Below are 20,174 nucleotides of genomic sequence, written 5' to 3' on the forward strand. Positions count from 1 at the left end.
GGTCAGTGGGGGAGTCATGTGACCTAGTGCATGCTTTATTTTTCTGTAGACAGTTTACATTTGATGGCAATAATCTGCAATCTACTGCATTACTGATCTGACTTCTCAGTCTAGTGGCCTTTCATGGTTACTGCACCAATAAAACTTACATTAGGTTTTATAATTTTATATTAAAACCTAATGTAAGTTTTATTGGTGCAGTAACCATGAAAGGCCACTAGACTGAGAAGTCAGATCAGTAATGCAGTAGATTGCAGATTACTGTCACTATATCATGCTTTATCTTATATTCAAAATTTAAGACAATGCATGCTTGCAAGAAAGTAAAATTACATTTTATGTTTAAGGCATGAAAATTAATCATTTTTTAAATTTTACTGTCTTAAGATGATTTTATAGCATAGGCTCAGTCCTGCTGTGCAAAAGAGATAAGAAACTTCAGTTCTGTGGTCAGTTCATGCTGCTGAATGTGAACTTCCTGTGTGAACTGTGAGTGTGAACGTGATCTATAAGGTGTGTCAATTATGATCAGACGCAGTGCAGCACTCAGTCAGTGTGTGTTCAGCTCTAATACAATCTTTAGATTAATGTGTGGGTTCTGGTTCTCAGTAAGAATGCAAGTGTGTTTTCTTCTCCTCCTCATACAGCTTCATATCACTGATGGTGAGTCTGTCTCTCTCTCTCTCTCTCTCTCTCTCTCTCTCTCTCTCTCCCTCTCTCTCTTTCTCTCATTTAAAATATATGCAAGAGTTTATTTAAACTTATGTGGTGAAGTAAATTACACTGATGATCTCTTCAACATGGCACCTGTTAGTGGGTGGACATATTTATTAGGCAGCAAGTGAACATTTTGTCCTCAAAGTTGACGTGTTAGAAGCAGGAAAAATGGCCAGGTGTAAAGATTTGAGCGAGTTTGACGAGGGCCAAATTGTGATGTCTAGACGACTGGGTCAGAGCGTCTCCAAACCTGCAGCAATTGTGGGGTGTTTTCCAGTCTGCAGTGTTCAGTATCTATCAAAAGTGGTCCAAGTAAGGAACAGTGGTGAAGCGACGACAAGGTCATGAAACTTTAAGGTCAAGAAACTTACAGACCTGAGTTACAGACCATACAGTCACTTACACTCTTGTGTGTGGGTGATTGTCTCATTGTATAGTGTATAGATTGTATACAACCAGTAAACAAGAAATGGAAACTATTACATCACTGCTTGTGGTGTGTGTGTGTGTGTGTGTGTGTGTGTGTGTGTCTGTGTGTGTGTGTGTGTGTGCATAAAGAGCAAATGTGAGAAAATATTTTTATGAACTTTACTGAATTAATAATGACAAACTCTGAGTTATTAAAATGCTGATGTGTTTTTTTATCATCTGCTTCTTCTCCACATCATTGAAGGCGAATCTGCCACTTAAATCTAGTGGATTATATTTCCAGATTTTCATTAATTCCAGAAAATATACTGATACATATTGTTTATTTTAATTGTATTTTCTTTGTGTATCTTCCAGACAAACTTTATAAACAAGAGTAAATGAGTAAATTCTCGACCTCAGATACGAATTATAACTATGTATTTATTTACAGCATTTTTCTGTTCACAATTTCATCTTCAGTTACATTCCTACTTTAGTGAGTTTAGAAGGTACAGGTTGTCTGTAGTTCTGTAGAGTTGCTGCAGATGGTGAACTGCTCATTAACAGATCATTAACTGGTGTGTTCCTACAGGCTGCAGACTGGAAGGAAATAGAAAGACGACAAAACAGATCACTGCATACACAGGAGACTCAGTACTGCTGCCCTGCTCCTGCACTGACCTCTACACCAAACCTCAGAACTTCACATGGGAAAAATACATTAATACATGGGTACAGATATCTCCTGAGAGTGAACAGTACAAAGACAGATTTCAGCTGGTTAATGATCACAGTTCAGGAAATCTCTCTCTGCTCATATCACACCTGACTGTAGAGGATGGAGGATATTACAGGTGTAACACAGAGAGTGAACACAGAGTCATCAGACTCACTGTTAAAGGTAAATAACAAATTTTAATTCACAATGTAACTTCAGTGATAATCTCATGACAGTTTTATCTGCTGTTGTAACAGTAATGCTGATATTCGCCTTAAGAATGGAGAATGGAGAGGAGGCAGAGCGATAAACATATACCAACTGGCAGAAGAGTCTGAGAGAGTAATATCTGTGGTGCGCTCAGGAGGGGTGTGGTCCACAAGGTCTAGGAATGAAAGGAGAAGGGTTAAGGGTAATCCGAGGTATGCTTATGGGAAAAGCGTAACAAAGGATTAAAGGGTGAGTCCAACCGAAGGCGATGCATACGTTTTATTATTGGACGGTGAATAAGAGCGAGTGAGGGGTTTATATATGTGCCGGGAACGAGTGTCAGGTGTGGATGATTAGAAGGAAGGTGAGGAGCTCCATGGAGTGAGGAGAAGCAGGAGTCTTCCTGACAAATGCAATATGTTGATGTTTGTTTATTCTCCAGGTTGCAGACTGAATCATAATACAGTGGATGTGACTGGATATTTGGGACATTCTGTTCTTCTGCCCTGCTCCTGCTCTCAACTACAAGCCAAACCACAAACTCTCACATGGTCCATTTATAAAAAATCTAATTACAAAGAAATCTTCCCAAAGGACCAGACAAATCACTACACACACAGAGTTCAGCTCTTTAATGATCATCATCCAGGAAATCTCTCTCTACTAATATCACACCTGACTGTAGAGGATGGAGGATTTTACAGGTGTGACATCATCAACAGTGTTGATGACATTAAACTCACAGTAAGAGGTAAAACAACCTTTTATATTTAATTTACAGGAAATTGACTCTAGTGTCTATCCAAAATATATTTAAAATATTTTGACTACTGCTGTATAATAAAATGTTTTATGAATATGTTTATATATTTATGGAAAAGGAATAAAGTGTTAAAATCACATCTGCTCATGTTCTGCCCCTCATCTGTATTTCTGATTATTATTATATATTATTTGTGTTTGTGTTCTGACCCACATTCACATCTGATTATGATTCCTGGATTAATTTCTAATGGGTTCAATATTTGTCTTCTTGCAGAGGCTCCAAAAAGACCTTCACCATCCACAACAATCCAGACCACTGCTAAACCAGGTACTAAACACCACTGTAACAGAAAGTTTTTTTTTTAGTTTTAGTTACTGCTTCACCTTGGAGCAAATCTCAACCACTAAACTCAAAAACTACACTTATTTTTCTCCTTTACTTTTTGTACCAGCGGCAAAACCAGGCCTGGTGACCAAAGTCTACACTAATCCACAATCTGAAAAAGGTAATGATTGATAAATATTCATTTTTGGTGTTTTTTGTTTGACTATTATATCCAGAAAATGAAAGGTCTTTCAATTATCTTAAAAAATGATCCAGATTTTTTATAGAATTGTGAAAGTATTCAAAAAGTGTACCCATTGTATGACAATGAAACACATATTTGAACTAGAGAGCATTTAATTCCATTCGTATTTTTCAGGTGTATAAACCTTAGTTTCAGTTAAACTGTGCAGGTTAATGCATCACCATAGAGCAAATCTAATACTTTAAACTCACAAACTACACTTTTTACTATCACATCAGCATGGATTCAAAGTAAAAGAGTCTGAGTGCTGAAATTATGCAAAAACAAATAAAATGACAAAGAAGACCCAGGTGTCAGGGTGGCGATCACGATGAGGAAGTGGAAGTTACACAATCATAGTTTATTTAACACAAAACGCACACAAGTCATGGAGAGCCACCAATCGATAGTTATCCGCTCGGGACGAGTAATCCTACACGAAAAGGGATGTCCGGAAAACGAAAGTAAACTCTGATGGCAAAGAGTAATCCAACACGGAAACGGAGTTAGGAGAACAAACCAGCTGGAAAGGCTGGTTGTACGGGATCCAGGCGATCACCAGCATGACATTCAAAAACCGACAGCCTATGACTCCAGAAAGTGAGTTTATATAGTCATCTCCTTAACGAGCCACAGCTGTCAGGAATCAAAGCCGGTGCGGCAAAACAAGGCAGTGGTGACTGCTACCGAGGAGGGCGTGGCAGGGGATCCCTGACACCAGGACTGTTGAGAAGCTGGAATCCTATTTCAGGCATTAATAGGACAACATTCCTCCAACAAATATCCAGCAACTCGTCTCCTGAGTTCCCAGATGTATATAAAATTGAACAGTGTAAATGTTTAAATAAAGTAATGTTATGACTGATATTGATGACGTCTCTCCAGAGTCTCTTCCCTACTTCCCCTTTGCTGTGGTGACTGTGATCTTTCTGCACATCATTGTGGCTGTGGTTTACTGCTCCACCAAAAAGAAAGGTACAAGTTTCATGGTCTTGTAATTTTACTAGTCGCTGGAAATGGTTCCTCCACTTAAACATCATTGTATCTTCATGAACTGAGCTTTTCTTGTTTTACCCTTCAGGTCCTAATACAGTTCATTACAGTAGAGGTGATGGAGATGGAACAGTGAGTCTACAGTAGAGAAGATCAACAGAAGACATGAACAGCATCAGCTGATTACCAGACCAGAGAGCAACTTGGTCCACAAGATGGAAGCTTTGCTGATCTGTTGTTTTTAGCATATTGTAGATATCCTTCTCTTTTTTCTTTATGTAGATAAAAGGACAAAATGTGATGTCATTACTCTGAGATAAAATCTTTATATCAGTGACATCTGCTCCATCGGATATTATTAATTCAAGTGTGTGATTAAAACAATGAGTCGGTCTAGTGATGTTTGGTTTAACCCCAAAAGAGTTTAATAAGATGATCAAGAGGTCTGAAAGAAAATGAGCAAACGCTTAATGAAAATCAGCGTAGGGGCCTGGGGGTCTGTACACAGTGGCCAGAGCGAGAGATAGTAGGGGTATTCTATGTCTGAAAGTACAACTTAAGAACGAGCACTTAAAATGATATAAACCTGAATCCTAATCTCTGGCTAACATTAAGAAGGGGGCTATAAATGTTGTTACACCAACCCCATGACCACAAAGTATTATTATTAGATGTCTGTTTTTGGTGTTCCTGGATAAAATACTATTAATCTAATGGACTTGTTTGATTTCTCGATTCATAACTAGCAAAAAGATTGCAGCTGGAGGGAACATGAAAAATTAATATCCTTTTATAGTTAAACATCAATTCAACAAGCAGAGAGCAAATGACGAGTAATAAAGGTTTTAAAAACTTCTTCAGAACAGTTGGAGAGTTTCTCTCATCTTAGACAGGTGGATTTAAAAGCTTTAATAAAAATTTTATTTTTTGTTTTTAATAAAGGTTTGGTCCTGAAATAATTTTGATCAGATATTCAGTGTGTAGTACAGAGTCAGCACTTGAAGAATATGAAACCTGATTTAGGAAGTCTGTCACCCTCTCAGATTTTTACCTGTGATCAACACTCTGAATTTGTTCACGCTCTGAATCATGTGAAAAAATCTGGTCAATAGGCAAGTCGTAAGGTCATCAGTGGGCGACGTTGTGCAAACCAGGAAGCTACAAAACAGCAGAGCAATGGTAGCGGCATTAGCTTCTGAAAAAGAGAGCGATCCAGGGAGTATGGCCCTGTGAGAGGAGATCCCACCTGGGAGGAATTTCTCAAAGAGGGCCCTCGAGGAGGGACAGCAGGTCTGCAAACCATGGTCTGCATGGCCAACAGGGCGCCACCAGGAGGAGACGCACTCCGTCCTGGAGGACCCTCTCCAGAACTCTCGGGAGCAGCGCAACGGGAGGTAAGGCATACAGACGAAGCCTCCGCCATGTCCGCACCATGGCGTCCAGCCCCAGTGGGGCTGGGTAAAAGAAAACCAAAGGGGACAGTGCGAGGTCCCCCGGGATGCAAACAGATCTACCTGGGCTCTGAAAAATATCTGCCATACCTGGTCCACCACCTCGGTGTGGAACCTCCATTCCCCGCCCTCGGCCCTTGCTTTAAAAGGGCGTCCACTCTTCAATTTAACCAGCCCGGGATGTGAACGACATTTCGATGCCGGATCGCCTGAAGCTCCGATAGAGCTAGAACCAACCAACCGTCGATAAAGTTCAGAATGCGGATGCCCTGAAACTGTAGGGGGAGTAGAGCCGCATTCATGCACTTAGTAAGGTGCGGTGAAAGAATGCCAGGCCAAAGGGAAGGACCCGTTATTCATAAGCCTCGCCCCCGAAAGCAAACCTCAGAAACCTCCTGTGAGCAGGAAGGACGGGTGTGTGGAAATAGGTGTCCCTTAGATCGATCATGAAAAACCAGTCCTCGGACTTGATCTGAGACACCACCTGCTTGAGGGTAAGCATCCTGAACCTGAGCCTCATGAGCGAGCGCTTCAAAGAGCCAGGATCTAAGATCAGCAGGAATCCGTCATCCTTCTTCGGAACCACAAAGTACCGGAATCTTGGACCAAGGGGGAACCACCTCGATAGGCCCTTTCCTCAGTAGAGTGCGTACTTCCAGTTCATAAAATTGTGCTTTTGCCTACTTTGTCTTTCACACACTTTCGCATGGTCAGTAGCATGATGCTAAATTTGCACTTCCTGTGGATGGTTCTTTTGCACTTCCTGTGGAGGTGTGAGAAAAGTAAAGGAGGAAACTTGCAGTGTCAGATGTTCATTATGATCAGACACATGCAGCAGTCAGTCAGTGTGTGTTTAGCTGTATTTCTCTCTTTGGATTAATGTGTGGGTTTGAGTTTACATTAAGAATGCAGCTGTGTTTTCTTCTCCTCCTCATACAGTTTCATATAACAAAAGGTAAGTCTGTGCTCTCTCTCTCTCTCTCTCTCTCTCTCTCTCTCTCTCTCTCTCTCTCTCTCTCTCTCTCTCTCTCTCTCTCTCTCTCTGCAAATCTGAACTTTGAACTTATTCAGGAAAATAATCAATGAATTGCCTCACTTACATTATTATTTTCACTGCCTTACTTTAGATACGCTGCACAAACTGTACAGTTAATATCTTAACCTTTACCCAAGATTTTATTGTTAGTGGTGCATGAAAAGGACATTTCTTTTTTTTTTTACCCCCGAACCCCAGACCCGCTTGGAAATATGGAAATTCCGTGACATTTCGACCTCAATAGAAATTGAATGTGGAATCCGACCCACCACAGTTTGGCATTTGCCCCACACGCTCGTATATCCACTCGTATGGGGTGGGCAGCAAATTGCGCCTATACACCCGCATTCATCGATAACCCCGGGAACAATGGGTAAGGGGCAATTAATCATCCCCCATTGAAATTAATAAGAGGGGGGCAGTGGCAAAATAGTGGTGGACATGTGATAAATCAACGGTCTCAGCCCAGAATAGGAAGTTGCACTGTGGGTAATATAGTGATGTCACATCAAGCCACGCCCCCACAATTAGACCAAATTGGCAAAAAATGAAGCTGCTTAAAAATGGGCATGTGATATGTCAAAACACTCAGCACAGTGGGGAAGTTACATGGTTACATCCTAGTCCATGCCCACCATGCAAAACTATTAGCTTACCACATTGCTAAATTTTGCTCTGACCTGGACGTGTGACACCACAAGCCGTTTGGCACGGTCTTAGGAATCTCCAGTGGAGTGCCATATCGACGCCACATGACGTCACGTGGGCAGACATATGCAAAAACTTAAAACGACACAAGTCCGGCGACATGGGAGTGAGACACGTGAACACTGCCAAGGTAGTCGGACCATGGGTCATTTGATGGTACAGCATTAACAGCATGTGAGGTATCGAAATGCTCGTCTCCCAGAGTACGATCGAGTCTCGCAGTTGGCACTAAAAATGGCACACGCCTGGTGCCTCAGGAAATGTCACATTCTAGTTATAATTTTTTCTTTTCACGTTTTTTATATTTTATAGCTCAAGAACACCATGACAATTTCCATGTACATGCAACCCCTGATATCAGGCAATGGTACTGTTTCTGATTCTGAAGTGTCTATAATGATATAATAATTATACTGTGTGACAAGGGATATTACACAGCATAATGTTGAAGACGAACAACAACAGGAACATTGTCATCACAGTTATTGTTAAATATTAAACTTGTTTTAAGTAAAATTCCTGTTTGAAGTCTCTATAAAAAAAATTAGATAATTTAATATAATTAGATTTATTGGTGCAGTAACCATGAAAGGCCACTAGACTGAGAAATCAGATCAGTGATGCAATAGACTGCAGATTACTATTACTATGTTATGCACAATCTTATATTTTTTGTGTTTTGTTTAAGGCATGAAAATGAATAATGTTTAATAGTTTATTGCCATTAGATGATTGATAATGTAAGTATTCAGAGAATAAACTCAGTTCTAATGTGCAAAAGACATAAGAAACTTCCTCAATTTTGTGTCAAGGCCGTGTTGCTACAATTGCACTTCCTGTGTGAACTGTGAGTGTGTGAATGTGATCTATAGAGTGTTTATTATGATCAGACGCAGTGCAGCAGTCGGTCAGTGTGTGTTCAGCTCTAATACAGTCTTTGGATTAATGTGTGGGTTCTGGTCCTCAGTAAGAATGAGGGTGTGTTTTCTTCTCCTCCTCATACAGCTTCATATCACTGAAGTCTGCTGTTTTCTCTCTCTCTCTCTCTCTCTCTCTCTCTCTCTCTCTCTCTCTCTCTCTCTCTCTTTCCTTTCAAATATAAATATATAATTTAAGGCCTTTAACACATAAAGTCATGCAGTAAACTTCCTCATGATACAGAAATGTAAAGTGAACACTGAACATTTGAAGAGATTTGGTGAGTTTTGGAGTTTTTCTGTTTGCCATCAAACCAAATATAAATATAAACATGAGAAAATGTTCATCATGGGACTGTTTCACTCCACTACAGTTTCTTCTCATGCGCTCTCATTCTCTGTTACTCGTCGTGGTTCTTACAGTGTCGTACATGTGTTTATACTACAAGAATTCGTACCAATCATTTTGTACAGTGTACAGCGTTAACAGAATGGGGGAGGACGTCACTACACTGCTTACTCATGTGATTTGTTCACACTATCTGTTCCGTGGGCTTTTTTGGTGTTTTTTTAAAAAAAGAGTTTCGCTGTTCAGAGTCAAATACATTTTCTAAAAATCATTTCCCACCTTTTATAATAGTAATATATAATAAATTATTATAATGATCATTTAATAATAATAATAATAACAATCAACATCATAATCATTGATATATAATAAGCTGGAAGTGGACTTAAGTACAGATGTTTAATGTAAAATGTAATATGCAATAACTCAGATTAATGCATCAAGTCGTATGGGGGTCCCAGTTGTTGTGTAATTCATATATTTTTTTACTAAAATAATCTTTGAGACCCCCGAAATCTATTTTTGACCTGTCATCTGGGGTCCCTAATGCCTTATTGGGGGTCCAGTTGCCCCCAGCCCCCCCTCGATTCCAGACCTGAAGGAGGCAAAGCAATGTGTTCCGCAGTCTATGTTTGGTTATATGTGTGGGAATTGTGTGAACAGTCTTTTTTACCAGCAGAGGACAGAAGAGGTCAGTGGGTTTGCTGTATTTTTATTAATTCTTTTTGGGGTTTAATGTAAAAAAATATTGCTATGTATATTACATTTTTTAAACCCAGCCATTAGGGAGGCACAAGCCAGTGCATTCTTAGTGCCGGTCCCAAGCCCGGGTAAATGGGGAGGGTTGCGTTAGGAAGGGCATCCAGCGTAAAACACGTGCCAAATCAAATATGCGGATCACAAATGAGAATTTCATACCGGATCGGTCGAGGCCCGGGTTAACAACGACCGCCACAGGTATCGTTAGCCGACAGGGTACCGGTGGAAATTGGGCTACTGTTGGCCGAAGGAGGAGAAGGAGAGGAGGAAGACGTCTACAGAGACGGCAGGAAAGGAGCAGTGTAGGAGAGTGGAGTTTCGGGTTGGTACTTTAAATGTTGGTACTATGACGGGTAAAGGGAGAGAGGTAGCTGATATGATGGAGAGGAGAAAGGTAGATATGTTGTGTGTTCAGGAGACCAAGTGGAAAGGGAGTAAGGCCAGGAACATTGGAGGTGGGTTTAAACTGTTTTATCATGGTGTGGATGGAAGAGAAATGGTGTAGGGGTGATTCTGAAGGAAGAGTACAGTAAGAGTGTAGTGGAGGTGAAGAGAGTTTCTGATAGGGTGATGATCGTGAAGGTGGAAGTTGAAGGGATGATGATAAATGTCATCAGTGCCTATGCTCCACAAGTTGGCTGTGAGATGGAGGAGAAGGAAAGATTCTGGAGTGAATTAGATGAAGTGGTAGATGGTGTACCTAGGAAAGAACGGTTAGTGATTGGGGCGGACTTTAATGGGCATGTGGGTGAAGGGAACAGAGGTGATGAGGAGGTGATGGGTAGGTATGGTTTTAAGGAGAGGAATGTGGAAGGGCAGATGGTGGTAGATTTTGCTAAAAGGATGGAAATGGCAGTGGTGAACACTTATTTTAAAAAGAAGGAGGATCATAGGGTGACGATAAGAGTGGAGGAAGGTGCACACAGGTGGACTATGTGCTATGCAGGAGATGCAACCTGAAGGAGATTGGCGACTGTAAGGTGTTGGCAGGGGACAGTGTAGCTAGACAGCATAGGATGGTGGTCTGTAGGATGGTTTTGGAGGCGAGGATGAAGAGGAGGAGAGTGAGGACTGAAAGAAGAATAAGATGGTGGAAACTGAAGGAGGAAGAGTGTAGTGTGAGGTTCAGGGAAGAGGTCAGAGAGAGGCTCAGTGGTGTTAAGGAGGTGTTGGATGATTGGGCAACTACTGCAGGAGTGATGAGGGAGGCAGCTAGAAAAGTACTTGGTGTGACATCTGGAAATAGAAAGGAAGACAAGGAGACGTGGTGGTGGAATGAGGAAGTGCAGGAGAGCATAAGGAGAAAGAGGTTGGCAAAACAGAAGTGGGATAGACAGAGTGATGAGAAAAGTAGGCAGGAGTACAAGGAGATGCGGCAGCAGGTTAAGAGGGATGTGGCGAAAGCCAAGGAAAAGGCATATGAGGAGCTGTATGAGAGGTTGGACACTAAGGAAGGAGAAAAGGATTTGTACCGATTGGCCAGGCAGAGGGACCGAGCTGGAAAGGATGTACTGCAAGTTAGAGCAGTAAAGGATGGAGAGGAAATGTGTTGACTAGTGAGGAGAGTGTGTTGAGAAGGTGGAGGGAGTATTTTGAGCAGCTGATGAATGAGGAAAATCAGAGAGAGAGAAGGTTGGATGATGTGGAGATGGTGAAGCAGGATGTAGATAAGATTAGTAAGGAGGAAGTGAGAGCAGCGATTAAGAGGATGAAGAGTGGAAAGTCGGTTGGACCAGATGACATACCGTGGAAGCGTGAGATGTTTAGGAGAGATGGCAGTGGGTTTTGACCAGATTGTTTAACAGGATTTTGGAAGGTGAGAAGATGCCTGAGGAATGGAGAAAGAGTGTGCTGGTACCGATCTTTAAGCATAAAGGAGATGTGCAGACCTGCAGTAACTACAGGGGTATTAAGTTGATCAGTCACACCATGAAGTTATGGGAAAGAGTAGTGGAAGCCAGGCTGAGAGAAGAGGTGACCATCTGTGAGCAACAGTATGGTTTCATGCCGAGGAAGAGCACCACAGATGCCATATTTGCTTTGAGAATGTTGATGGAGAAGTATAGAGAAGGACAGAAGGAATTGCATTGTGTATTTGTGGATTTAGAGAAGGCGTCGACAGGGTGCCAAGAGAGGAGTTGTGGTACTGTATGAGGAAGTCAGGTGTGTCGGAGAAGTATGTAAGGGTGGTGCAGGACATGTATGAGGACAGTGTGACGGCAGTGAAGTGTGCAGTAGGTACGACAGACTGGTTTAGAGTGAAGGTTGGACTGCATCAAGGATCGGCCCTGAGCCCTTTCCTGTTTGCAGTGGTGATGGACAGGTTGACGGACGAGGTCAGACAGGAGTCTCCCTGGACTATGATGTTTGCGGATGATATTGTGATTTGTTGTGAGAGTAGGGAGCAGGTTGAGAAGAGCCTGGAGAGGTGGAGATATGCACTGGAGAAGGGGAATGAAACTCAGTAGGAGTAAGACAGAGTACATGTGTGTGAATGAGAGGGAGGGCAGTGGAGTGGTGCGGTTGCAGGAGAAGAGCTTCAGAAGGTGGAGGAATTCAGGTACCTGGGTTCAACAGTGCAAAGTAATGGAGAGTGTGTTAGAAGTGAAGAAAAGAGTGCAGGCAGGGTGGAGTGGGTGGAGAAGAGTGACAGGAGTGATTTGTGATAGTAGGGTATCTGCAAAATTGAAAGGGAAAGTTTATAGGACTGTGGTGAGACCTGCGATGTTGTATGGTTTAGAGACAGTGGCATTGAGTAAAAGACAGGAGGTGGAGCTGGAGGTAGCAGAGCTAAAGATGTTGAGGTTTTCGTTGGGAGTGACGAGGATGGATAAGATTAGAAATGAGTTTATTAGAGGGACAGCGCATGTAGGATGTTTTGGTGACAAGGTGAGGGAGGCGAGATTGAGATGGTTTGGTCATGTGCAGAGGAGGGACATAAATTATATTGGTAGAAGAATGCTGAGGATGGAGCCACCAGGTAGGAGGAAAAGAGGAAGGCCAAAAGGAGGTTCATGGATGTGGTGAGGAAGACATGCAGGTAGTTGGTGTAAAAGAGGCAGATGTAGAGGACAGGGTGGTGTGGAGACGGATGATCCGCTGTGGCGACCCCTAATGGGAGCAGCCGAAAGAAGAAGAAGAAGAAGAAGATATTACATTTTTTACATGAATATGTATGTGTAAATGAATGCAAAAAAATACATTCTGATAAATTTATCTATCTATCTCTTTATTTTTTCCTACATTTATTTTTTTATATTCATTATTTATACATATGTTTGTTTTTGGATTTTTTTTATTATTTAAATATTTCCACATTTCTTCATTCATTTATTTCTGTGTTCTGTATTCTGTGTACATATCAGGTATTAATAATGTAGGCTGTCCTAAACTCATTCTAAACCATGATTTGTAAACAAATTGAGAAAAAAGTGAAAAAAAAAAAGAAACTGAAGAGAAATACCTAAAAACAGTTAGAGACAATTGTTAAAAAACGGTTTAAAGGTTTATTGTTTGTCTGAGTTTATTCTGTGCCAAAAATTCCATCATGTTATAAAGAGACCTCGTTTGGAAGAGAACAGAAATAAGCATTTATAATGTAATAGTTTGGCAAAATGTTTAAAATATAAATGGTTAATTATGGGTGAGAACAGTGTTTTTACCAGCAGAGGGCACAACGCTTTGAGAACACTTCCGCATTGTACACGCTCTGAATCACTTGTGTAATCTGTCCAATACCAGCAGGGTGACGTCATGACCAGGAAGCTATAAACTACCTAATGCCAGTTAGACATAATGATTAAATTAAAAAGGCGTAATGGTTCTATCATGTGAGAGTGACCTCTGCTGGAAGAGAACAGAAATGCCCCATGGCATATATTTGATGGTAACAAAATAAATCTACTCTATATAGAGTATATGGTTCTATTTATTTCCATATTTTATATTAATTGTCTCATTTAAGTGTCTTTTATCATTTTCCTGTTTTATTACAGTGTTTGGGATTTGTGTGTTTCTCTGCAGAATTGTGTTTTTGGCCTACTTTATTTCACACACTTTCACATGGTCAGTAGCGTGATGCTAAATTTGCACTTCCTGTGGAGGTGTGAAGGAAGTAAAGGAGTAAACTTGCGATGTTTAGAGCGTTCATTATGATCAGACACATGCAGCAGTCAGTCAGTGTGTGTTTAGCTGTAGTTCTCTCTTTGGATTAATGTGTGGGTTCGAGTTTACATTAAGAATGCAGCTGTGTTTTCTTCTCCTCCTCATACAGCTTCATATAACAAAAGGTGAGTCTGTGCTCTCTCTCTCTCTCTCTCTCTCTCTCTCTCTCTCTCTCTCTCTCTCTCTCTCTCTCTCTCTCTCTCTCTCTCTCTCTCTCTCTCTCTTTCTCTCTCTCTCTCTCTCTCTCTCTCTCTCTCTGTCTTTACTCAAGATTTTATTATTAGTGGTGCATGAAAAGAAGAAATTTTCTCGTAACTCATCCTGCATTTTTTGCCACAACACCACAAATGATCCCTCAAAATGTGTGGTCTGGTCGCGGGAGGTGTGCTATTACTTTTCTGAGGATTTGCCCCAACTGTTTTTGATCACATGACCAAAAAGGGCAAATTCACTTCCATATAAAATTAATGAGGCAGAAAACACGTGTCATATCTCGGTGAGTGGGTTGCAACCGTATACCCCTCAAACCCCAGACCTACTCGGAAGTATGGGAATTCCAGGACATTTCGGCCCCCAAAGAAAATACATGGGGAATCCGTGGGGGACATGTGATATATCAACAGACTCAGCCCAGCATAGGGAGCTGCACTGTTGGTAATAGTGATGTCATATCAAGCCACGCCCCCACAATAAGCCCAAATTGGCAAAAAATGAGGCTGCTCAGAAATGGGCATGTGAAATGTCAAAACACTCAGAACAGTGGGGGAAGTTACATGGTGACATGTTAGGCCATGCCCACCACGTAAACCTATTAGCTTAACACGTCGTTGAATTTGGCTATGACCTGGACGTGTGACACCACAAACCGTTTGGCACGGTCTTAGGAATCTCCAGTGGAGTGCCATATCGACGCCACATGATGTCACATGGCAGGAATATGCAAAAACTTGAAATGACACAAGTCTGGTGACATGGTAGTGTGACACATGTGAACACTCGACACGGCCAGGGGAGTTGGACCACGGGTCATGTGATGGTACAGCATTAACAGCATGTGAGGTATCGAAACGCTCGTCTCCCAAAGTACGATTGCGTCTCACAGTCGGCACTAAAAACGGCACACGCCTGGTGCTTCAGGAAATGTCACATTCTAGTTATAAATATTTTTATAACAAATTCCATGTACATGCAACCCCTGATATTAGGCAATGATACTGATACAATTCTGATTCTGAAGTGTCTATAATGATATAATAACTATACTGTGTGGAAAGGGATATTACACAGCTTACTGTTGAAGACAAACAACAACAGGAACAATGTCATCACAGTTATTGTTAAATATGAAACTTGTTTTAAGTGAAATTCCTGTTCGGAGCCATAAAAAAAATTACATAACCTAATATAATTAGATTTATTGGTGCAGTAACCATGAAAGGCCACTAGACTGAGAGTTCAGATCAGACTCAGATCAGTGATGCAGTAGACTGCAGATTACTATCACTATGTTATGCACAATCTTATATGCATGTTTGCAAGTAAATAAAAGGCTCTGTTTTGTTTAAGGTATAAAAATGAATAATGTTTAATAGTTTATTGCCATTAGATGATTGATATTGTAAGTATTCAGAGAATAGACTCAGTTCTAATGTGCAAAAGACATAAGAAACTTCCTCAATTCTGTGGTTAAGGCCACGTTGCTGAATTTGCCCTTCCTGTGTGAACTGTGAGTGTGTGAATGTGATCTATAGAGTGTTCATTATGATCAGACATGGTGAAGCAGTTGGTCAGTGTGTGTTCAGCTCTAATACAGTCTTTGGATTAATGTGTGGGTTCTGGTCCTCAGTAAGAATGCAGGTGTGTTTTCTTCTCCTCCTCATACAGCTTCATATCACTGAAGGTGAGTCTGCTGTTCTCTCTGCTGTTGGTGTGTTTTTAAAAAAATAGTTTCACTGTTCAGAGTCAAATACATTTTCTAAAAATCATTTCCCACCTTTCATAATAGTAATATATAATAAATTATTATAATGATAATTTTATAATAATAATAAAAGTAATAATAACAAACATCATAATCATTCTTATATAATACGCAGGAAGTGGACTTAAATACAGACGTTTATTGTAAAGTGCAAAATGTAATAACTCAGATTAATGTCCTCAACAAGACCAGGATGCAGAGTGACATCATCAGCTGAGTTTGGAGGCCAGTGCTCGAATTGCATCAAATCTTATGAGGTCCCCAGTTATGTGGAATTCATATACTTTCTTACTTAAATAATATTGGGACCCCTAAATCTATTTTTTACTTGCTATCTGGGGTCCAGATGCCCCCAGCCCCCCTCAATTCCAGCACTGAAGGAGGCAAAGCAATGTGTTCAGCAGTCCAGGGAAGAAGGCAACATTGTCAGCAGTTCTTCTTCTTCTTCTGTTAGAACCAAAGATCTAAAATTTTAACTCATCTGTCCACAGAACTTTCTTACAGTCGTTCGAAGTCCAATACTTGTGTGTTTTTGTGTTTTAATTAGTTTGATGCATAGAAACAAAAGGAACATGTGTCTCAATTAATAAATAGTGTTTTTGAACTGAGATATTATTTGGTTTTCATGTGTGTAATTGCTGCATCATGTGATAAAACATATGAAAGAGGAAGTAACCAGTAAACAAGTAATGGAAACTATTACATCAATACTTGTGGTGTGTGTGTGTGTGTGTGTGTGTGTGTGTGTGTGTGTGTGTGTGTGTGTGTCTCTCTCTCTCTCTCTCTCTCTCTCTCTGTCTCTCTCTCGTTCTCCTATTCAAAAATCTAAATAAGAATTCAATAATGGAAGTCATTACCACTTAAATCTAATAGATTATATTTCATTTCCAGATTCATCGTTATTCCAGAAAAAATAGTAATATATTATTTACTTTAATTGTTTTACATTTGTGAATATTTCAGAGAAACTTCATGAACAAGAGTAAATTAGTAAAATCTCTTCACAATTTCATCTTCAGTTACATTCCTACTTTAGTGAGTTTAGGAGGTACAGGTTGTCTGTAGTTCTGTAGAGTTGCTGCAGATGGTGAACTGCTCATTAACAGATCATTAACTGGTGTGTTCCTACAGGCTGCAGACTGGAAGGAAATAGAGAGACAAAAGAGATCACTGCATACACAGGAGACTCAGTGCTGCTGCCCTGCTCCTGCACTGACCTCCACACCAAACCTCAGAACTTCAAATGGGAGAAATACACTTATGATTGGGTACAGATATCTCCTGAGAGTGAACAGTACAAAGACAGATTTCAGCTGGTTAATGATCACAGTTCAGGAAATCTCTCTCTGCTCATATCACACCTGACTGTAGAGGATGGAGGAGATTACAGGTGTAACACAGAGAGTGAACACAGATACATCAGACTCACTGTTGAAGGTAAATAACTCATTTTTATTCACAATGTTACTTCAGTGATCATCTCATGACAGATTCATCTGATGTTGTAACAGTAATGCAGCATGTTGATGTTTGTTTATTTTCCAGGTTGCACACTGAATCATGAGACAGTGGATGTGACTGGATATGTGGGACATTCTGTTCTTCTGCCCTGCTCCTGCTCTCAACTACAAGCCAAACCACAAACTCTCAAATGGACCATTTATAAAGGAGGGAATCACAAAGAAATCTTTTCAAAGGACCAGACAAATCACTACACACACAGAGTTCAGATCATTAATGATCATCATCCAGGAAATCTCTCTCTACTCATATCACACCTGACTGTAGAGGATGGAGGATATTACAGGTGTGACATCATCAACAGCGTAAAGGACATCAAACTCACAGTAAGAGGTAAAACAACCTTTTATATTTAATTCATGGGAAATTGACTCTAGTGTTTATCCAAAATATATTTTAAATCTTTTGACTACTGCTGTATAATAAAATGCTTTATGAATATCTTTATATATTTATGGAAAAGGAATAAAGTGTTAAAATCACATTTGCTCATATTCTGCCCCTCATCTGTATTTCTGATTATGATTATAAATTATTTGTGTTTGTGTTCTGACCCACATTCACATCTGATTATGATTCCTGGATTAATTTCTAATGAATTACATAGAATAATGAATAGAATAGAATTCTCTCCTTGCAGAGGTTTAAAAAATTCCTTCACCATCCACAACAATCCAGACCACTGCTAAACCAGGTACTAAACACCACTGTAACAGAAAGCATGTTTCTTTTAGTGCAGGTTACTGCTTCACCTTGGAGAAAGTCTCAAACACTAAACTCAAAAACTACACTTATTTTTGTCTTTTACTTTTTGTCTCAGATGCAACACCAGGTCTGGTGACCAAAAGCTACACAAATCCACAGTCTGAAACACCTGAACAAAGTAATAATCTATTCACTATTATCTTTATTAACAGTTTAAATATTCACATACTTTATACTTTATGTAAATTCCTGACTTCATTCAATATAAATATGTATTTTGTTGTATGTCTTTCAAATATAATGTAAAGTTTTCACGTTTTCCAGAAAGATGAGTCCTTATGACCTGAGATTTAAAATACATAAATATGCAAACTTTAGGGTTTTGAAATGAAACAGTTGCTAAGAAAACGATTGCATCCTCGTGTGTAACATAAAGTGAAGTTAATATTGTAGTGTAATAAATCGAGGCAGAATAAAAATGCATTGAGGGAAAATATTTTCAATTCAGTGCAATTTTATTTCTATAATGATTTTAACAATGGACAGTGTCCCAAAGCAGCGTTGTAGAAATAAATAGATTTCTATACTCTAAACTTCTGTACCTCACTCTGTGTTACTGTTGTTACTGTTCACAGATTCAAAACACATCATCATCATCAGCTGTGGTGCTGTTGTGGTTCTGCTGCTGCTGATTGTTGGAGGAGTCATGTACTGGAAACACAGAGGTACACACACACACACACACACACACACACACACACATTTACTGTGTCTGGTTTCATTCTATAGGACAGAGAAGAGAACAGATGGGTGAAGGACAAACAGGACAGAAGACGCAGAAGAAGCAGGTGAATACATACTTTTATCAGTTTTTACTCACGCTGCTGAATTTGTTTGTAGACTTAAATTTGCTGTGTGTGTGTGTGTGTGTGTGTGTGTGTGTGTGTGTGTGTGTGTGTGTGTGTGAGTGTGTAGGATCTTACCAAACCTCTGAACTCAAATGTAACATCAGAACCAACTTATGAAGCAGTGCACGATCAGGTGAGCATTTCTGAGTGCTTGGGACAATCTGTGCTACTGATTTATTGTTGATGTGTGTTTGTGTGTGTGTGTGTGTGTGTGTGTGTGTGTGTGTGTGTGTGTGTGTGTGTGTTAGAGTTTGGTTGTAATGTTTCATGTTATTTATTTGTATTTTACAGAATGATTCTGCTGTTCTGTATGCATCGATAAATTGTCCACCTAAAGACACCAAAGCAGAAGAAAAGGTGTGTATTATTCTAAGTGGATCCTACATATCCACTTATCCAACATATGTGTGTTTGTGTGTGTGTGTGTGTGTGTGTGTGTGTGTGTGTGTGTGTGTGTGTGTGTGTGTGTAAATAAGTACATAAGTGTGTAATAATGCGTTATTCATGCTCAATTCCTGTAGGATGATGTGACGTACTCGACTGTAGTCCACAAGAACATTCCAAGAGCAGCACTCCCTCTAGTGGAATCAGGAGATACTACATTATATGCCAGCATCAAAACTAATTAACACACACACACACACACACACACACACACACACACACACACACACACACACACACACACACACACACACACACACATTATTATTATATTTTTGTTACTCTACACATGTATACAATCTAACATTTAAAAATGATATTTTTTAATCACTGTTTTTATTTGTTTTAAAAAGGCTTCTAATATACTTGCAGTAATAATAATAATAATAATAATAATAATAATAATAATAATAATAATAAGTAATAATAAACTGTTGCAGTGTATAATCAGATTTTTTGCACTTTTTATGCTTTTACGTAATATTTATTTTTTAACCTTTTTTCTTTTACATTGTGCATCATTTTTTAAACCTTGAAAGCAGCAGTTTTAGATCTTCCTAAATTATTAACCATTATTATTATTATTATTATTATTATTATTATTATTATTATTATTATTATTATTATTATTATTTTATTTATTTTTTTTTTAATGAGTCAAATGTCAGTGTTTAATGTTGAAAAATATTATCTGACGATTTTATTTTCAACACCTGTAAACAAGATTTTCAATAAAATGCTGTAAACTTAGTCAAGTCAATGAAGTTTATCTTTTGCACCACATGACAGTATAAACGTGTATGTTTGGGGTGAGATATCAGGTGTTGGTTCAGTATTTAAATACTGAG

General features: G+C 39.6%; 1 protein-coding gene across 1 annotated transcript in view; it reads left to right on the forward strand.

The window, feature by feature from the left end:
* LOC124401445 overlaps nt 1-19,633 on the forward strand; it is a 42,718-nt gene extending 23,085 nt beyond the window's left edge. The window contains exons 3-10 of the mRNA XM_046873781.1: nt 1,721-2,029; nt 17,294-17,602; nt 18,090-18,152; nt 18,610-18,699; nt 18,764-18,822; nt 18,950-19,015; nt 19,174-19,239; nt 19,404-19,633. Coding sequence (XP_046729737.1) covers nt 1,721-2,029; nt 17,294-17,602; nt 18,090-18,152; nt 18,610-18,699; nt 18,764-18,822; nt 18,950-19,015; nt 19,174-19,239; nt 19,404-19,511 — 1,070 coding nt within the window. The 3' untranslated portion in view covers nt 19,512-19,633. The remainder of the gene's footprint in view (nt 1-1,720; nt 2,030-17,293; nt 17,603-18,089; nt 18,153-18,609; nt 18,700-18,763; nt 18,823-18,949; nt 19,016-19,173; nt 19,240-19,403) is intronic.
* Nucleotides 19,634-20,174: the final 541 nt, after the last annotated feature.

This window comes from Silurus meridionalis, chromosome 18 (assembly GCF_014805685.1).
Source record: "Silurus meridionalis isolate SWU-2019-XX chromosome 18, ASM1480568v1, whole genome shotgun sequence".
Lineage (NCBI taxonomy): Eukaryota > Metazoa > Chordata > Actinopteri > Siluriformes > Siluridae > Silurus > Silurus meridionalis.